General features: G+C 35.6%; 4 protein-coding genes across 4 annotated transcripts in view; 3 read left to right on the forward strand and 1 right to left on the reverse strand.

Annotated features, from left to right (window-relative positions):
• The window catches only part of Cbr-nhr-84, a gene marked incomplete at both ends in the record, with an annotated part of 3,670 nt that extends 1,734 nt beyond the window's left edge, over window positions 1–1,936 (forward strand). The window contains 3 exons of the mRNA XM_045238405.1: window positions 118–533; window positions 1,038–1,156; window positions 1,692–1,936. Coding sequence (XP_045097679.1) covers window positions 118–533; window positions 1,038–1,156; window positions 1,692–1,936 — 780 coding nt within the window. The remainder of the gene's footprint in view (window positions 1–117; window positions 534–1,037; window positions 1,157–1,691) is intronic.
• A 3,726-nt stretch (window positions 1,937–5,662) lies between these two features.
• CBG22872 lies at window positions 5,663–10,056 on the forward strand (the record flags this gene model as incomplete). The annotated part of the gene is made up of 7 exons (XM_045238406.1): window positions 5,663–5,730; window positions 6,031–6,478; window positions 7,118–7,213; window positions 7,262–7,353; window positions 7,398–7,516; window positions 8,469–8,680; window positions 9,985–10,056. The coding sequence occupies 7 exons, from the start codon at window positions 5,663–5,665 to the stop codon at window positions 10,054–10,056; spliced, it is 1,107 nt and encodes a 368-aa protein (XP_045097678.1).
• Window positions 10,057–10,252: 196 nt separating this feature from the next.
• Window positions 10,253–15,553, forward strand: part of Cbr-nhr-102 — a gene marked incomplete at both ends in the record, with an annotated part of 7,388 nt that continues 2,087 nt past the window's right edge. The window contains 4 exon segments of the mRNA XM_002638275.1: window positions 10,253–10,404; window positions 10,597–10,677; window positions 14,299–14,644; window positions 14,647–14,760. Coding sequence (XP_002638321.1) covers window positions 10,253–10,404; window positions 10,597–10,677; window positions 14,299–14,644; window positions 14,647–14,760 — 693 coding nt within the window.
• Window positions 11,385–12,166, reverse strand: CBG22871 (the record flags this gene model as incomplete). The annotated part of the gene is made up of 2 exons (XM_002638276.1): window positions 11,385–11,905; window positions 12,061–12,166. The coding sequence occupies 2 exons, from the start codon at window positions 12,164–12,166 to the stop codon at window positions 11,385–11,387; spliced, it is 627 nt and encodes a 208-aa protein (XP_002638322.1).

The following is a 15,553-nucleotide window of genomic DNA, read 5'->3' on the forward strand; positions in this document are numbered from 1 at the left end:
CTCTCACATAAACTTGAAAAACGCATAACTCGCTTCAAAGTTGTCCGTTTTGCTTCATTTTTTCCCTATTGGCTTCAGAACTTTAGGTATTTTTACATGCAATGAATTAATTTCCAGTCCATGCCACCCCTGATCAACAGTGAGTACTTCAAAATGAACACACTGGAACGAATGAAGTTCGCTCTATGGAACTATCGATCGGAGAGGAATTTTGGAGATTTGAAGTTTGAAAAACAAATTGTTGTGGAGATTCCGAACAAAAAATGGGAGTGTGACTTGATACGAATCGCGAATTGGTTATTACACTCTGAGCACTTTCGAATGTTGCCCCTGGAAGAGAAAATGGCGATTTTCAAAAAAATTTGGATGCGATGGAGGAAGTTTGAGAAATGGCTCATTTCGGTGGACACATTTGGACACAAAGTGTATAAGGAGAATGTGATAGTGTGCTCGAATTATAATGCGGCCAATTTGAATAAGATTCAAATTGATTATTCAAATATTACTGATAGATCGAATGATGAAATGAATCAGTGAGTGTTTTTCAAAAATTTTTGAGAGATTTTCTAAAACTCGAAAATTTATTTCTGAAAAATTCTAAAAGTTTTGCGACAAGAAAAAGAAAGTTTCAAAAAAAAATTGGGAACATTTTTCTGAAAAAATCTGAATCAACCTAAAATCTAAAAAAGCTAGAATTTGAATTCCTGCAAATGTAAAATTCGAAAACTCTAAAATTCTCTGCGGAAAAATTTCAAAAATGTTCTGAGCAATTCTGGAAAAAAAAATCCAAAAATCCATTTCGGAAACAATTTTTTCAAAAATTTAAAAAAGTTTGAAAAATGGAAAATAAATTCTGAAAAATTCTGAAAAAGTTGAAAATTTTGAAAGGTAAAAAATTTGAAAGGAAATTTAAAAATTGGAAAAAAAACTCAAAAATCGAAATTTGAAGTTTTGAAATTCTTAATAATTATTTTTTTTGACTAATTTTGAGAATTTATAAAATTTGGCTTTTTAAAACAAATTCCCAATTTTTTCAGGCTATTCGGAAAGCAACTATGGCGAATGCAAAGGGAAGTTGCAAAACCTCTGGCTGAAATAGCACCATCCACAATCGAAATGACCTATATGTTGTGCCAACTGGTTTGGAATAGTTTAGGTAAATTGTTTATCCGATTTTTAATAAAAATTGGATTCCAACAGTGAAAAAATGAATAAAAACGAGCTATTTTGAAGGGAGTTACGGTGGCTTCAGGTTTGAGAGGGCGAGAGAGTGCGAGACGCAGGCGCGCAAACACTCTGCGTGTCTGCGTCAGCCCCACAGTCTTTCGGCGCAAAACTTCAATACCCCGTAACTCGCTTTAAAATAATCTGTTTCATTTGTTTTCTTCATTGTCTAGAAGGAAATTTTATAGACTTTTCAATTTTGTAGTTTTCCTGAATCTAAAAATTCCTTATTCGAAAAAAAGTGAGTAAGAAACTAGAGTAGAAACTTTCAAACGTTTATGGAGTTATGAGACGTTGAAGTTTTACAAGCAAGAGGGTGCGCGACACAGACGGACAGAGTGTTTGCGCGCCTGCGTCTCTTCTCTCTCGCGCCGCCAAACTTAAAACAACCGTAACTCCCTTCAAAATCCTCCGTTTGTGCTCAACTTTTTTGCGTTTCCCTCAAATTTTTTATATTTTCATTTCAGACGTCGAACTTGACAACTACTCCGTCGACGTTGGCGAGAAGTTTCTCAACGAGATCTCAGAAAACCTCCACGAATATTACGCGGAGCAGAACGTTCAAAACTACGCGTGGCGTCTTCAAAAGCTCATGAAAATTGTGAATAATGTGAAAGAAATCGAGCGGGAACGCGAGGAAATGATGAAGTTGGCCGAACTGTTCGACGTCTTCAAAATCAAACTCTCCGATAAGGATCTCTTTATTTGCTAGACTTTTTAAAGATTTTGTAGATAGACTAGGTTTCTCTTGAATTTTCCTAGGCCACCCAATTACCTCATGTACAGACATATTTAATAAAAAATTATATTTGGACCCAATTCTTTTTTTTTGTGATTTTTTGTGTCATATGTTCCAAAGATCATATTTATTCTATCTGATGAGCCCCAAAAAAAATTTCTGTCTTCTGATTCTTAATCTGAAGACGTGACGTCTTCAGATCAGACCTGTGATCTGGAGACGTAAGAAGATAGATTCGCGATTCGGTGAACTGATTTGGAAAAAAGAAACAAAAAAGACAAAAAAATCGGGTAACGATTTGATTGATCTGTGATGATGGTGATTTGATCTGCTTCCGCCCCCGCCTTATCAGTTCATATCATTTTATCTTTTTTGTAGAATATGTCCTCGACGCCTTCTTCATCATCCACGTCATCTGAAATTGGGGCGGACTGCAAAGTTTGTGGGCTTAACGCTCATGGTGTCCATTTTGGAGTCATGTGCTGCAGAGCGTGTGCAGCGTTTTTTAGGTGAGAGCTCACTTGTTTTAAGAGTTATCAAAAAAGTGTTAACTGATAAAATATTTGTCTTAATATTCTTAACATTTTAGTAGTTAACAAAATTTTAATATCTTTTTTAGGAATTGAGATAATTGAGCTCAAAGTATGAAGCTTTGAATGTATGTCTAACTAAATGAGTTCATACTTGAAACTGAATTATCTCGGATCTTTCGAGAGATATCAAAAAAGTGTCAACTGATAAAATATTTGTCTTGATGTTTTTAACATTTTAATAGTTGACTAAATTTTGTTATCTTTTTTAAAAACTGAGATAATCAAGCTCAAAGTGCGCGTGTGAGGCGAGCTTCTGTTACAGTATGTCGTCCGCTACTTTGACTCCAATTATCTTTGTTCTTGAGAGAGATATCAAAAAATAGTCGATTAATAAACTATTTATCATAATATCAGCAACATTTTATCAGTAGACAAATTGTGGATATCTTTTTAGGAACTGAGATAATCAGATCCAAAGTATAAACAATGTTGATACATTTCCCCGAATATCATGGCTTTTTTAATGGAAATTCGTCAACTTCTAAGCGCTACAAAAGTAGTCCACAGTTTTCAAATTTTATTGAAAAGTCAAGAGCATACTAATCAAAAATAGAGCTTTAATTTTGCAGATAGTAATTTTTCTGTAGAAATTGGTTCAAATGAAATGAACCACTTGAAAAGAACGAAGCACTAAAAACAGATTAATTTTTCTCTAATAGAAGGCCAAGCTATATGATTACTTCGAGCTCAATTATCTCGGTTCCCTCAAGAGATATCAAAAAGTGGTAAACTGATAAAATGTTTAACATGATATCAACAACATTTGATCGATTTACCACTTTTTGATATCTTACACAGGAAATGAGATAAATTGGCTCAAAGTTGACGGTTCAGGGGCAAGGGATATTAGTGTGTTTGCCGTATTTGCTTTAACTTAAATTATCTCTGTTCTCTTAAGAAATATTGAAAAGTTTAAACTGATAAATTATACATCATAACGTCACCAATATTTTATCAGTTGACCACTTCTTGATATCTCTCACAGGAAATGAGATATATGGGCTCAAACTTGACCGTTTAAGAGCATTCCTTATTGTTAGAGAGGTTGCGGTATACATTTTTAAAATCTCAATTGTCTCGGTTCCCTTGAGAGATACCGAACAACTTTTAACAAATAAAATTATTGTCATATCATTTCACACATTTTATCAATTGACAAAAATTTGATATCATTTCTAAGAACAAAGATAATTAGGGTCAAAGGGAAGGTGTACAATTACCTGAGCAACACAAACATAAATGTCCGTCACATTTTTGATTTGTGACATTTTGTGTGTTGATTTTTTCTTACCAGTTGGTTTACGTCTCTTCGGGGCTAAACCTCCTGGCCCCGCTTACAAGACCCGTAATCTAATAAAGAAAGTCCGTCACTTTTACAGAGGCTATTTTTCAGGGCCTATGCTCACAAATTCGAAAATTAGGAGATTTTCAGTTTAAGAAAATGATTTTTTGGAAACTCAGGATCTCGGTAGTTTCGTAATTTAACATCTCAAATATGAGGAGATTTGAATTTCTGAGAATTCGAAAAGTCAGTTTTTAATGCATATAAGCTTAAACATTGTGATGAAGGAAATAAGTCTAACAAAACTTCTGTAACTCTCAAATTTGCAAATTTAGAAGTTCGAAAATTCTGAAATTCAGAAATTCTGCAAATCTGGAACTTCTGAAATCGCAAAACCAATTTTGCAAATTTTTGGCAAATTCAGGAATATAGCCTATAAAGCCATTCATAATTAAGATTGGAAATTTTTTAGCTCTTAAAATTTGAAATCCAGAAAATCGTTTCACTTCAGAACAGCGACTAAAAATTTTGGGAACAAAATTTCGAAAAAAAATCTAAAAATCGAATTTCATGAGTTCAGAATTGAAAAATTTCAAAAACTAAAAATTTCAGATAAACTTAGGAGTTTGGAAGTTTTTAAATTTTTTCAAAAGAAGTTCAGAAAGGTTCAGAAATTCAGCAGTTCACTTATTTGAAAACTGAGGGATTCATGATTCAGAAATTCTGATTTTCGAATTTCCTAATTTCTGAGTTTCTGAAGTTATGAAATTCTGAAATTCTGATTTGTTTTTAAGATTCTGAAATTTTGATTTTTGGTTTTTCGAATTACCAAATTAGGACTTTCTGAAATTAAAGAATTTAATCTCAGAAATTCCAGTTTTTTGAGACTCTTAATTTCTGAATATCTGGGTTTCTGATTTTTTTTTTGAGATTCTGCCTTTCTGATCTTCAGAATTTCCGATTTTGCAAATTTCTGCATTTCTGCATTCAGGAATTTCTGATTTTCGGTTATTTTTAAAACTTTAAAGTTTTGAATTTTTCGATCCGAAAATTCACACATTTTAATCTTTTGGAATTTGGAAATTTATAGTTCTAAAATCCAGGTTTCTATAGTTTCAGCATTTAAAAAATTTGGAAAATTTGGAAATTCAAAACCTTCGAAATTCGAATGATTTTAATTTCTTAAAACTTAAAGCCTAAGAAGTTCAAAGACTACATTGAACGCGTTCGTATTGATCTCTGAGGGCGCTTGTATTTTTCTCTGATTTCTTATCATAATTTTTAGATACTTTCAAATCTTCAGAACCCAGACTGAATGTCTCTTCGCACAAAATCATCTTTTTGTTTGATATAACGTGGATAGGAGAAAAAATAGGGCGATGGGCGGGAATGGCGTGAAAATAATTTCTAAAGATTTGCACTGTAGAAGTAGAAAATCATATTCAGAAGACGTCAAAAATCGAATATCGAAACATAAAATAGACGGGCATCATTTCGCTGCTATTTCGGGTCATCTGTGAAAATTTGGGAAATTTTGGTCCAGTGGTGAGTTCGCTACGGTCTCAGAACCGGGAACACCGGACACACACACACAGAATTTGGTGATTGTTAATAGTAAAGATTTGGGATATACACATTGTTAGATTGTAGTCTAAAAGAGAGTCAATTCGTATTTTTCTGAAAACAGATTGAACGAATTTGTGTTGTTTTTTCCATTCACACGAGCTGAGTTGAGCTAAATTTATTTAAGACAAATCGGTCAAAATTGACAAAAAATTTTCAAATTCAAGTGTATGGACAACTATTTTCAGACGAACAGTAGTGATGGGACGGCAAAAGAAATACCAATGTCGTGGTGGCAAGGAAAAGTGTGCAGTTAGTAGTACGGATAGGTAAGATTTTTTAAATTTTAAATTTTCTAAAAAAAACCCAGATTTTTTTGGTTCTAATAGTCGGAAAATGACTTATCTAGCTAAATTATGAAGGGAGATGTGAGCATTTAAAGTTTCGAAGCGAAATAGCGTGAGGAGAGGGGAGACGGAGAGAAGCTAGCCTCTCTGCGTCTCCCCTACACTCACACTCTCTTGTTTTGAAACTTTAAAACGTCATAACTTCCTTCAAAATCTAGATAGAAAACTCATTTTTTGACAATTGGAATCAGAAAAATGTGAAATTTATAAAAATTTTTGCAGGTATCAATGCCGACTCTGTCGATTTAACAAATGCGTAGAACTCGGAATGACACCAGAAAATGTGCAATGGCATCGTGACTCTTTTCCAAAACCAAAAAAATCCTCAAAAATCGATTATCAAAAATCGGAAAATGAGAAAGCGGAAAGTCTAGTGTTGGGAAAACCAAGAACAGTGATGGATTTATCAAAATTATCCGGAAAAATAAGAGACATTCTGAATGAGAAATCCGGAGGAATCGATCCAAAAACGAAGAAAATGAATTCTCTGGAAATCGCGGATTATTGTCTCAGGAAGTGGAGAAACCAACAAAGGCCAGAAGAGCAAATGGAGAGTGTGGAAACACTTCCAATTCGTCAAATGTTCGGAATCTTCGAGAAACAGATGATTGTGGTGGCAGAGTGGTTGATACAACAGCCGGATTTTAGACTGTTGGATGCAACAGAAAGAGTGAGTGGATTTCAATAATTCAAAGTTCATAAAATTTTATATCTAACAGTCAAAAAACCATTTTGAACGGACCATTTTGAAGGAAGTTATAGGCATTTGAAGTTTGGCGGCGAGAGACTGCAGGAGAAGGGACGGGCGCAGAGAGGCTAGATTGTCTGCCCCCTCCTCTTTCCCCACACTCTCTCGTTTGTAAACTTGAAAAGCCAATAAATTCCTTCAAATTTGTCTGTTCGGGATGATGTTTTTATTATTGAAAGTGGAATTTTTCGTAAATTTTGTTAGATTTACAATCTTGGTTGTGCTAATGATTCAAACTCGATTAATGGTAAATTCAGAATTGTGGAAAGTTTTCAGAAAACATCAAAAGCAGAAAACGCACCAAATTTCATGTCTAACAGTGAAAAAAATTATCCGAAACGGACCATTTTGAAGGGAGTTCTGCCATTTTGAAGTTTGCAGGCAAGAAAGCGTGCCTGATTACGAGACGCAGAGAAGCTGGCTTGTCTGTGTCTCCTACTCTCTCACCGTCAAACTTCAAATACCTATAACTCCTTTCAAAGTGGTCCATTCTCATCGATTCTTTTTACATCCCGTCTAGAATTTTCTCCTTTTTACAGTAATCCAGATCTTTTTTTTCAGTGGCAGTACTTCAAAGCGATGTGGAACATGTGGCGACGATTCGAGAGATTCGCAATGTCCGTGCAAATGTTTGGCACTAGGACAATCGAGCAAAATGTGAGCATTTTTTTATTTGTTTCTCAAAAAAACTTTTGACAATTCCAGAAAATTGCAATTTCCTGTGAGCAAATCATCACTATTGGATTTCATATCGATTTCACGGAAATCACAGATATCGACAATGAAAGAGTTCAAAAGTGAGTTTTCATTTGAATTTCGAATTTTGAAAACGGAGTTCCAGAATGTTCCATGGAGGCATTCAAAAAATGTTGGATGAAGTTGCAAAACCCTTATTCGATTTGAGACCATCTTCAATGGAAATGGCCTATATGCTGACGCAAATGAGTTGGCAAGTTGCAGGTGAGTCTGAGAATAATTTATTGGTAATTTCAAGAAAATCGAGAAAAGCGGATAATTCTGAAGCGAGTTACGCATTTTTGAAGTTTGAGGCAAGAGACAAGCTAGTTTCTCTGCACCCTCCATTTCTACTGCAGTCTCTCGTCTACAAACTTCAATTGTCTATAACTCCCTTCAAACTGGTACGTTTGGTATGATTTTTAACACATCTAGTTAAAAATATTTGTAGTTTTGAGTCATTTAAAAATTCCTTCATTTTACCCATTTTTAAAAACTGATTTTCGAAAAATTGTGAATTCAAATTTTTCGAAAATTGACAAAACATAAAACTCATAGAATTTTATGTCGAACAGAAAAAAAACCATCCCAAACAGACAATTTTGAAGCGAGTTATCTGCTTTCTAATTTCACAGGCGAGAGAGTGTGTGTAAAGAGGAGAGCGCCGACAAGCTAGCTTCTCTGCACCCTCCCCTTTCCCTGCAGTTTCTCGCCGCCAAACTTCAAATGCCTGTAACTCCCTTCAAAATTGTCCGCTAAAAATGGTTCGTCTATCGGTAGATTTGAAATTTCAAGTAGTTTTTAATAATGTTAAAAATAACAAAAAATTCGCCAACCCAAATCCCTTACGTTTCATTTCGAACAGTATTCTTATCATATTCGAAAATGGGAAACAATTCCGATTCAGCTCTCAGAAAATTATATCAAACGGACCATTTTGAAGGAGGTTAGGACATTTTTGAGTTTGCAGGCGAGAGACTGCAGAGGAAGAGGAGGGCGCAGAGAAGCTAGCTTGTCGGCGCCCTCCTCTTTCCACACACTCTCTTGTATCCAAACTTCAAACACCTATAAATCCCTTCAAAATGAACCGATTTTATTCATTCAAAAACTATTAAAATTAGAATTATATACATTTTTCGACAGATATGAAATTTGGAGCAAAACTAAAAAATTTCAGGGAAAAAGATGCAAGGAAAAGTGGTGGAAATTGGCGAGCGAGTTTGCGACGAGATGGCCAATCACCTTCACACCTATTATTTACAAAACGAGCAGAGATCAAACTACGCGGCCAGATTGGTCAAATTGATGAATGTGGTGAATGCGGTAAACAAAATTCATATGGAAAAACGAGAAGTTTTAGAGTTGGCGAGAATTTTTGATGTTTTTAAGGTCGATTTTTCGGAACCCGATATTTTTGATTGTTAGGGACTTAATTAGGATAATTGGTTTAATTAAAAGTGATGGTTGAGATTCCAAAAAAAATTAAATAGTAACAAGGAATTTTGAAATTTCCAAATGGATTCAAAAAATATTTGTTTTCAAAAATCAAAAAATAATTAAATTAGCATAATTAACTATAATCACCCGCTTGTCATATATGGTTTAACCCAATATTTGTATGTTTTGTCCTTTGTTCAAACGTTTTGTGTCAAATTTTGCATTTTTTGTCGTTTATTGTCTTTTTGTCACTATCAATTAACCCTGGAATGATTAGCTGGCTAGATTTTAATAAATTTGTGTATATATTTTTAAACTCAGAATACTGTTTTTTAATTATCTATTTATAATGGTTAGAGAGCCTATTTATGTCTTTTTTCATATTTTTTTTGAAAATTTTGGATGGTTTTCAAAAGTTCATTTATTTCAATTTTTCCAATACCTCTCTCTCTCTCATTTTCTAATAGTAAGTAATCCTCCCTTTTAAGATAATTTTATCATTCTTACTGAGAATGTTTCTTAGTGAGAACCTTTCTCAGTGAGAATCTTTTTAGTGGTAATTTTTCTTAAAGGCGGGGGGACAGGAGATTTTACGGGGGATTTTTGGGGCCAGAGTATGCATTCTACCGTAACGGTGTACAACGCTCAATGTCACTCTGCGTACAGCTGTCGTCCTCGCCTTTATGTATGCAATCGGGCGTCCGCTTTATCTTTGCCCGCGTGGCTCAGTCGGTAGCGGCGCCGCACCCTCAATCATCGCCCTCACAAGTTCAACTCCTCGAGGGGCATCTTTGAACGGAATTTCGAGAACATTATTTTTTTCATTTCCCCCCACCTTTAAAAATTTTAGTCTTCCGTTTGTTTTTCGCTAAGCTACCATGGTACATAGCATAGAAAACGCAATAGGTAAGTATCAAGACATTTCTAGACTCGAAAAGTTGGTCGGCCTAATATGACGAAAAAAGGCCGTCATAGTAAATGGCTTAGAAAACACATCAGGTGGATATCAGGTCACTTCTAGGCAATTTAGCATGGTGACCTAAAAAATCAATGTTAAAGGTGGGGGGACAGGAGATTTTACGGGGGATTTTTGGGGCCAGAGTATGCATTCTACCGTAACGGTGTACAACGCTCAATGTCACTCTGCGTACAGCTGTCGTCCTCGCCTTTATGTATGCAATCGGGCAGCGGCTTTCTCTTTGCACGTGTAGCTCAGTCGGTAGCGGCGCCGCACCTTCAACACTCGCCTCGACAAGTTCAGCTCCTCGAGGAGCATATTTAAACAAAATTTCGACAACATTATTTTTCTCATGTCCCCCCACCTTTAATGAGAATTTTTCTTAGTGAGACTTTTTCTTGATGAGAATCTTTCTTTGTTAGAATTCTAGTCATTCTTTTTAATCTTGTCTTTTCTTTTCCATTTCTCTCTCTCTCTCTCTCTCTCTCTCATCTTATCTTATCTTATCTCTCTTCTTCGCCGTACCCCTTCAAATTTACTAATTCCCAAAAATTCCAGAAAAACCCATGTCGTCAGTCGCCTCACCATCAGACTGTTCATCAGAATCCTCCACGTCACCTACTACGCTAAATGGACCAATTTGTAAAATTTGTGGCCTAACAGCCCATGGATTACATTTCGGAGTACTAACATGCAGAGCTTGTGCAGCATTTTTTAGGTACAGTTTTGGGGGGCGTGGCCTAGAAAAGTCTAGGCCATGAAAACTTTGTGGTTTGTGGTTTTTGAAGATCTAAGGATTATGATGCCCAAAAAGATTATCTTTTCAGAAATTTTGATAGGATTTTTTATTTTGCAAAAATAATTTAGGGGAAATCAGAAAGAATTTTTAAATTTCCAATAAATTTTTTAGGCGAACAGTTGTAATGGAACGGGACAAAAAATACAAGTGTCGAGGCGGTGAAGATCGGTGTGCAGTTAGTAGTACAGATAGGTAAGCTTTTTTCAAATTTTCGAATTTCTACAAAAATCACACATTTTTCTGATTCCAATAGTCTAAAAATGACTTTTCTAGCTAAATTATGAAGTGAGAATCAGAAAAAAGCTGAAATTTATGATTTTTCTTTTAAATTTAGTTTTTAATCATTTTTAAAATTTCTATATTTCGAAAAAAAATTCCCAGTTCTTTTTGATTTCAATGATCAAAAAATTAGCTGGCTAGATTTCGAAGGGAGTTGTGAGCTTTTGAAGTTTTGACGCAAAATAGCGTGTGGAGAGAGGGAGACGCAGTGAAGCAAGATTCTCGGCTCTATTCTAGTTTAGAGGTCCCAAAAAAAAATAGAGGTCCCAAAAAAAAAATAGAGGTCCAAAAAAAATAGAGGGCAAAAAAAAAATTAGAGGTCCCAAAAAAATAGAGGTCCCAAAAAAAATAGAGGTCCCAAAAAATAGAGGTCCCAAAAAAAATTAGAGGTCCCAAAAAAAATTAGAGGTCCCAAAAAAAATTAGAGGTCCCAAAAAAAATAGAGGTCCCAAAAAAATAGAGGTCCCAAAAAAAATTAGAGGTCCCAAAAAATTAGAGTTCCGAAAGCAAAGTGCGGTATTCTCAAATCAAAGTTTGGGTGAACAAAATTTTTGGCTGAACAGAGATTCAATTTTTTTTTCAATTCAAATTTTATTAATAACATTTTGTTCAACGTTTTATTAATCTTTCTTCATTCGCTGACCACGAATTGGTACACTTCCGCGAGCTCTTCCACGAGGTCTCCCTCTTCCCGGAATTGATCGTCCAGCGGCTCCGGAATTTTGTGTCGAACCACGCCGGTTGTTATTTTCTGCAGTATTTGTTCCAAGAGCGGTGGAAGAAACTCTTCCACGAGCCGATCCACGAAGTCCCAAACGAGGGCCCCTACTTCCACGAGATTTCCCACGAGTTGTTCCTCGTTGATTTGTGCCAACATCTGCTCCATTATTTATACGGCGACTAGTCTTACGAGATGTCCCAGTAGATGATGCAGAAGATGTGCGTCCTGAAACTGGATGAGGAGGCGAATCACTTTCTGTCGCAGAAACTCCAATAGTGCGGTTTAGGGAATTCTGAGAAAGCGATGACGGTGTTGATTGATGGAGTCTTCGACCACGACTTCTGGATCTGCCGCGAGATGTTCCACGAACACTAGTACTCACAGGAGAGTTTTCAGGACTTTCTCTTTTAATAATACATTCTAATAAAAATTTAGCTCTTCTGTTCACAATTTGATGAAACAAAATTTGAGAATACCACACTTTGTTTTGGGACCTCTAATTTTTTGGGACCTCTAATTTTTTTTGGGACCTCTGAACTAGAATAGAGCCAGATTCTCTGCGTCTCCCCTCTCACTAGGGAAGGCCCCAACTCGGGCGTGGAGATACGGATTGTGACCTATATCATCTGAAAGCTGACATTTTTCTGATTCCAAATCTATTTTCAAAAAGTGCATTGTCATGGTAGTTTTCGAGAAAATTGGCTCGAAAGTTTCGAAAAATGACGTGGATTTTTCATCTCATTTTCCTTCCTCACGTATATAAGTTTTGAAGCGTCGAAAAAATGTGGAAGCGTGGTCGAATGGTTAGTGAGGAGCAATATCAAGTGATGACTCTCTGGTTCGACTCCCTCGACCTGCTAAACTTTTTTTGAATTTTTTCTTCATTCTTTCCGGTGACCGTATCTGACTTGTAAAAATGGACATAGGTTATCGAATCTCGTGAAACAACTTTTTTACTGATTCTCTTTGTTTTGAACTGATTCAAGCACATTAAAATTTGTTTTCGAAAATTGAAAAAATGCAAAGGCGATTTTCTCAAAAAAAAATTTCCGAAAAAAAAAAGAAAACCTTTTCAGATTGTAGAAAAGCATACAAAAGACGAATAACATTTAAATATAGCCAAAAAAGTCAATAACTTTTTCAGAAACTCACTCCAAAAATGAGAAATTAGTACTGTAGTCACTTTTATAGCTCATAACTTTTTTTCACAAGGACGGGGTGGAAAAACTGACTTCAGTTCTGTAATCAGCGTGCCCAAAAGGACCAATGACAATAGTTTGAGCAAAATCAAAAGAATGCGGTTTGTCTAAAATCTTCAATGGATCACAATCCTTTGAAAATTGTGGAAAAATAGAAGAAAATAAAAAGTTTCGAAAATAATAGGTAAAACAGTTAAAATCAAAATGGAAACCAATTCCACGTATATGGAATCATATAGGATCACCTAGAAGTCAGATACAGTCTCCGGAAAAAAACAAAGAAAAAATTCAAAAAAAGTTTAGCAGGTCGAGGGAGTCGAACCAGAGAGTCATCACTTGATATTGCTCCTTACTAACCATTCGACCACGCTTTCACATTTTTTCGATGCTTCAAAACTTATATACGTGAGGAAGGAAAATGAGATGAAAATTCCACGTCATTTTTCGAAACTTTTGACCCAATTTTCTCGAAAACTACCGTGACAATGCACTTTTTGAAAACAGATTTGGAATCAGGAAAATGTCAGCTTTCAGATGATATAGGTCACCACCCGTATCGCCACACCCGAGTTGGGGCCTTCCCTAGTCAGTGCGCTATTTTGCCTGCAAACTTTGGAAACGTATAACTTCCTTTGAAATGGCCAGTTAGGGTTCATTTAAACATCATTTTGAATGAGTTTTTAGAGTTTTTTGAATTTTGATTTTTCAGTTTTTTAATTTTTGTGAAATTTTGTATTCTGGAAAATTGAACACTCGATAGTAATTTTTGAAAAACATACATTTTCTGATTCAATTGAATTAAAAATGACTACTCTGAAACTATTTTGAAGCTAGTTATACTATTTCTAAGTTTGAGGGCGAGAGAGTGTAGGAAACGGGGAGAACGCAGGCGAGCAAACACTCTGCTTGTCTGCGTCCCCCTCTTCACTACAATCTTTAAGAAGCCAAAATTGAAAACCGAATAACTAATTTCTAAATTGTATTTTCCATTTGATTCTTCAAATTGAAATCTACAAACAATTCTAATTCAAATGCTAAAAAAATCAATTTAAACGAATAATTTTGAAGAGAGTTATCAGCTTCTGGAGTTTAGAGGCGAAACAGCAGGAGATAAGGAGAGGGAGCAGACAAGCTAGCTTCTCTGCACCCTCCTCTTTCCATGCAGTCTCTTGCCGCTAAACTTCGAAGGCCTATAACTCCCTTCAAAATTGTCCGTTTCAAATGATTTTTTGACTGTCAGACATGAAAATTTATGAGTTTGTGAGCTGAAAATTATCAAAAATATAAATTCAGGACTTATCGAAAATGGATTTTCAAGTCGTCAACATAATGAAGATTTTTAAACGAATAGTAAATACGAAACATTTCAACTCAAACAGTGAAAAAATGAATTCAAACTATAATTTTGAGCAAGTTGCGTGCTTTTCAAGTTTACAGGCGAAATAGCTTAGAGAGAGGAGAGGTGCAGACAAGCTAGCTTCTCTGCACCCACCACTTTCCACACACTCTCTCGCCTGCTAACTTTGAAGTCTCATAACTCGCTTCAAAGTGGTTCATTTTGAATGCTTTTTTGAGTATTTTGATTGCAATTAATCCAAAAATAATAATTTGCAGATACCAATGCCGTCTCTGTAGATTCAACAAATGCGTCGAGCTCGGAATGACACCAGAGAACGTGCAATGGAATCGAGACTCAATCCCAACAAGTCGAAAACGGAAGGAAGATGAACCTATAATACCAGCGAACGATCTAAAAGCATTATCCTATCCAGAAAGTTCTTTACTAGGGAAACCGAGGACCATAATGGATATAACAATATTGGCATCAAAAATCAAAGAGATTCTAAACGAGAAATCCGGCGGAATCGATGCGATCACAAAGAAAATGAATACTTTAGAAATTGCGGATTATGGATTAAAGAAATGGAGAAATCAGCAAAGGTCGGAGGAGAAAATGAAGTGCTGGAGGTGCTTCCAGTTCGACAAATGTTCGCAATTTTCGAGAAACAGATGATTGTGGTGGCAGAGTGGTTGATACAACAGCCGGATTTTAGACTGTTGGATGCAACGGAAAGAGTGAGTGGGTTCCTGTCTAACAGTCAAAAAATCATTTGAAATGGACTACTCTGAAGGGAGTTATAGACATTTGAAGTTGGGCGGCGAGAGACTGCATGGAGAGCAGAGGAGGGAGAGAAGTTAGCTTGTCGGCGCCCTCCTCTTTCCACACACTCGCTATACTCCAAAGTTCAAACGTTCGTAACTTGCTTCAAAAAAGTCTGTTGTGATGATTTTTGCACTATTGGGATCGACATTTTTGTAGTTTTTATTAATTTTAGATTATTTTTATGCTGATGGCTCAAAACACATTTTTGAGACTCATGAACCCTAAAATGTTGGTAACTTACAGAGCAAAAAAAAAAACAAACATAAAATTTCCTATCTCTCAGTCTAAAAATGATTTGAAAAGGTCTATTTTGAAGGGAGTTGTGGCATTTTGAAGTTTGCAGATTAGAGACTGCAGGGGAAAGAGAGACGAAGACACGCAGAGTGTTCGCGCGCCTGCGTCTCGTATTCTCTCGCCGGTAAAACTTCAAACGACTGTAACTATCTTCAAAATGGTTCATTTTCGCTGATTTTTTTACCATTGAACTCGAAATTTTTTAAATTTTTTGGTCATTTTTAGTTCTTTCATTTCTGATAACTTATAACAAGTTTTCGGAAAATCGTGAATCCCAAACTGATGAGAATGTTTGAAAAAAAACAAACATAAATTTTCAGGACTAACAGTCAAAAAGTCATTTAAAACGGACTGTTTTGAAGTAAGTTATGAGTCTTTGAAGTTTAGCGGCGAGAGACTATGGGGAAGAGG

Source organism: Caenorhabditis briggsae (genome assembly GCF_000004555.2).
Source record: "Caenorhabditis briggsae complete genome, chrV, whole genome shotgun sequence".
NCBI lineage: Eukaryota > Metazoa > Nematoda > Chromadorea > Rhabditida > Rhabditidae > Caenorhabditis > Caenorhabditis briggsae.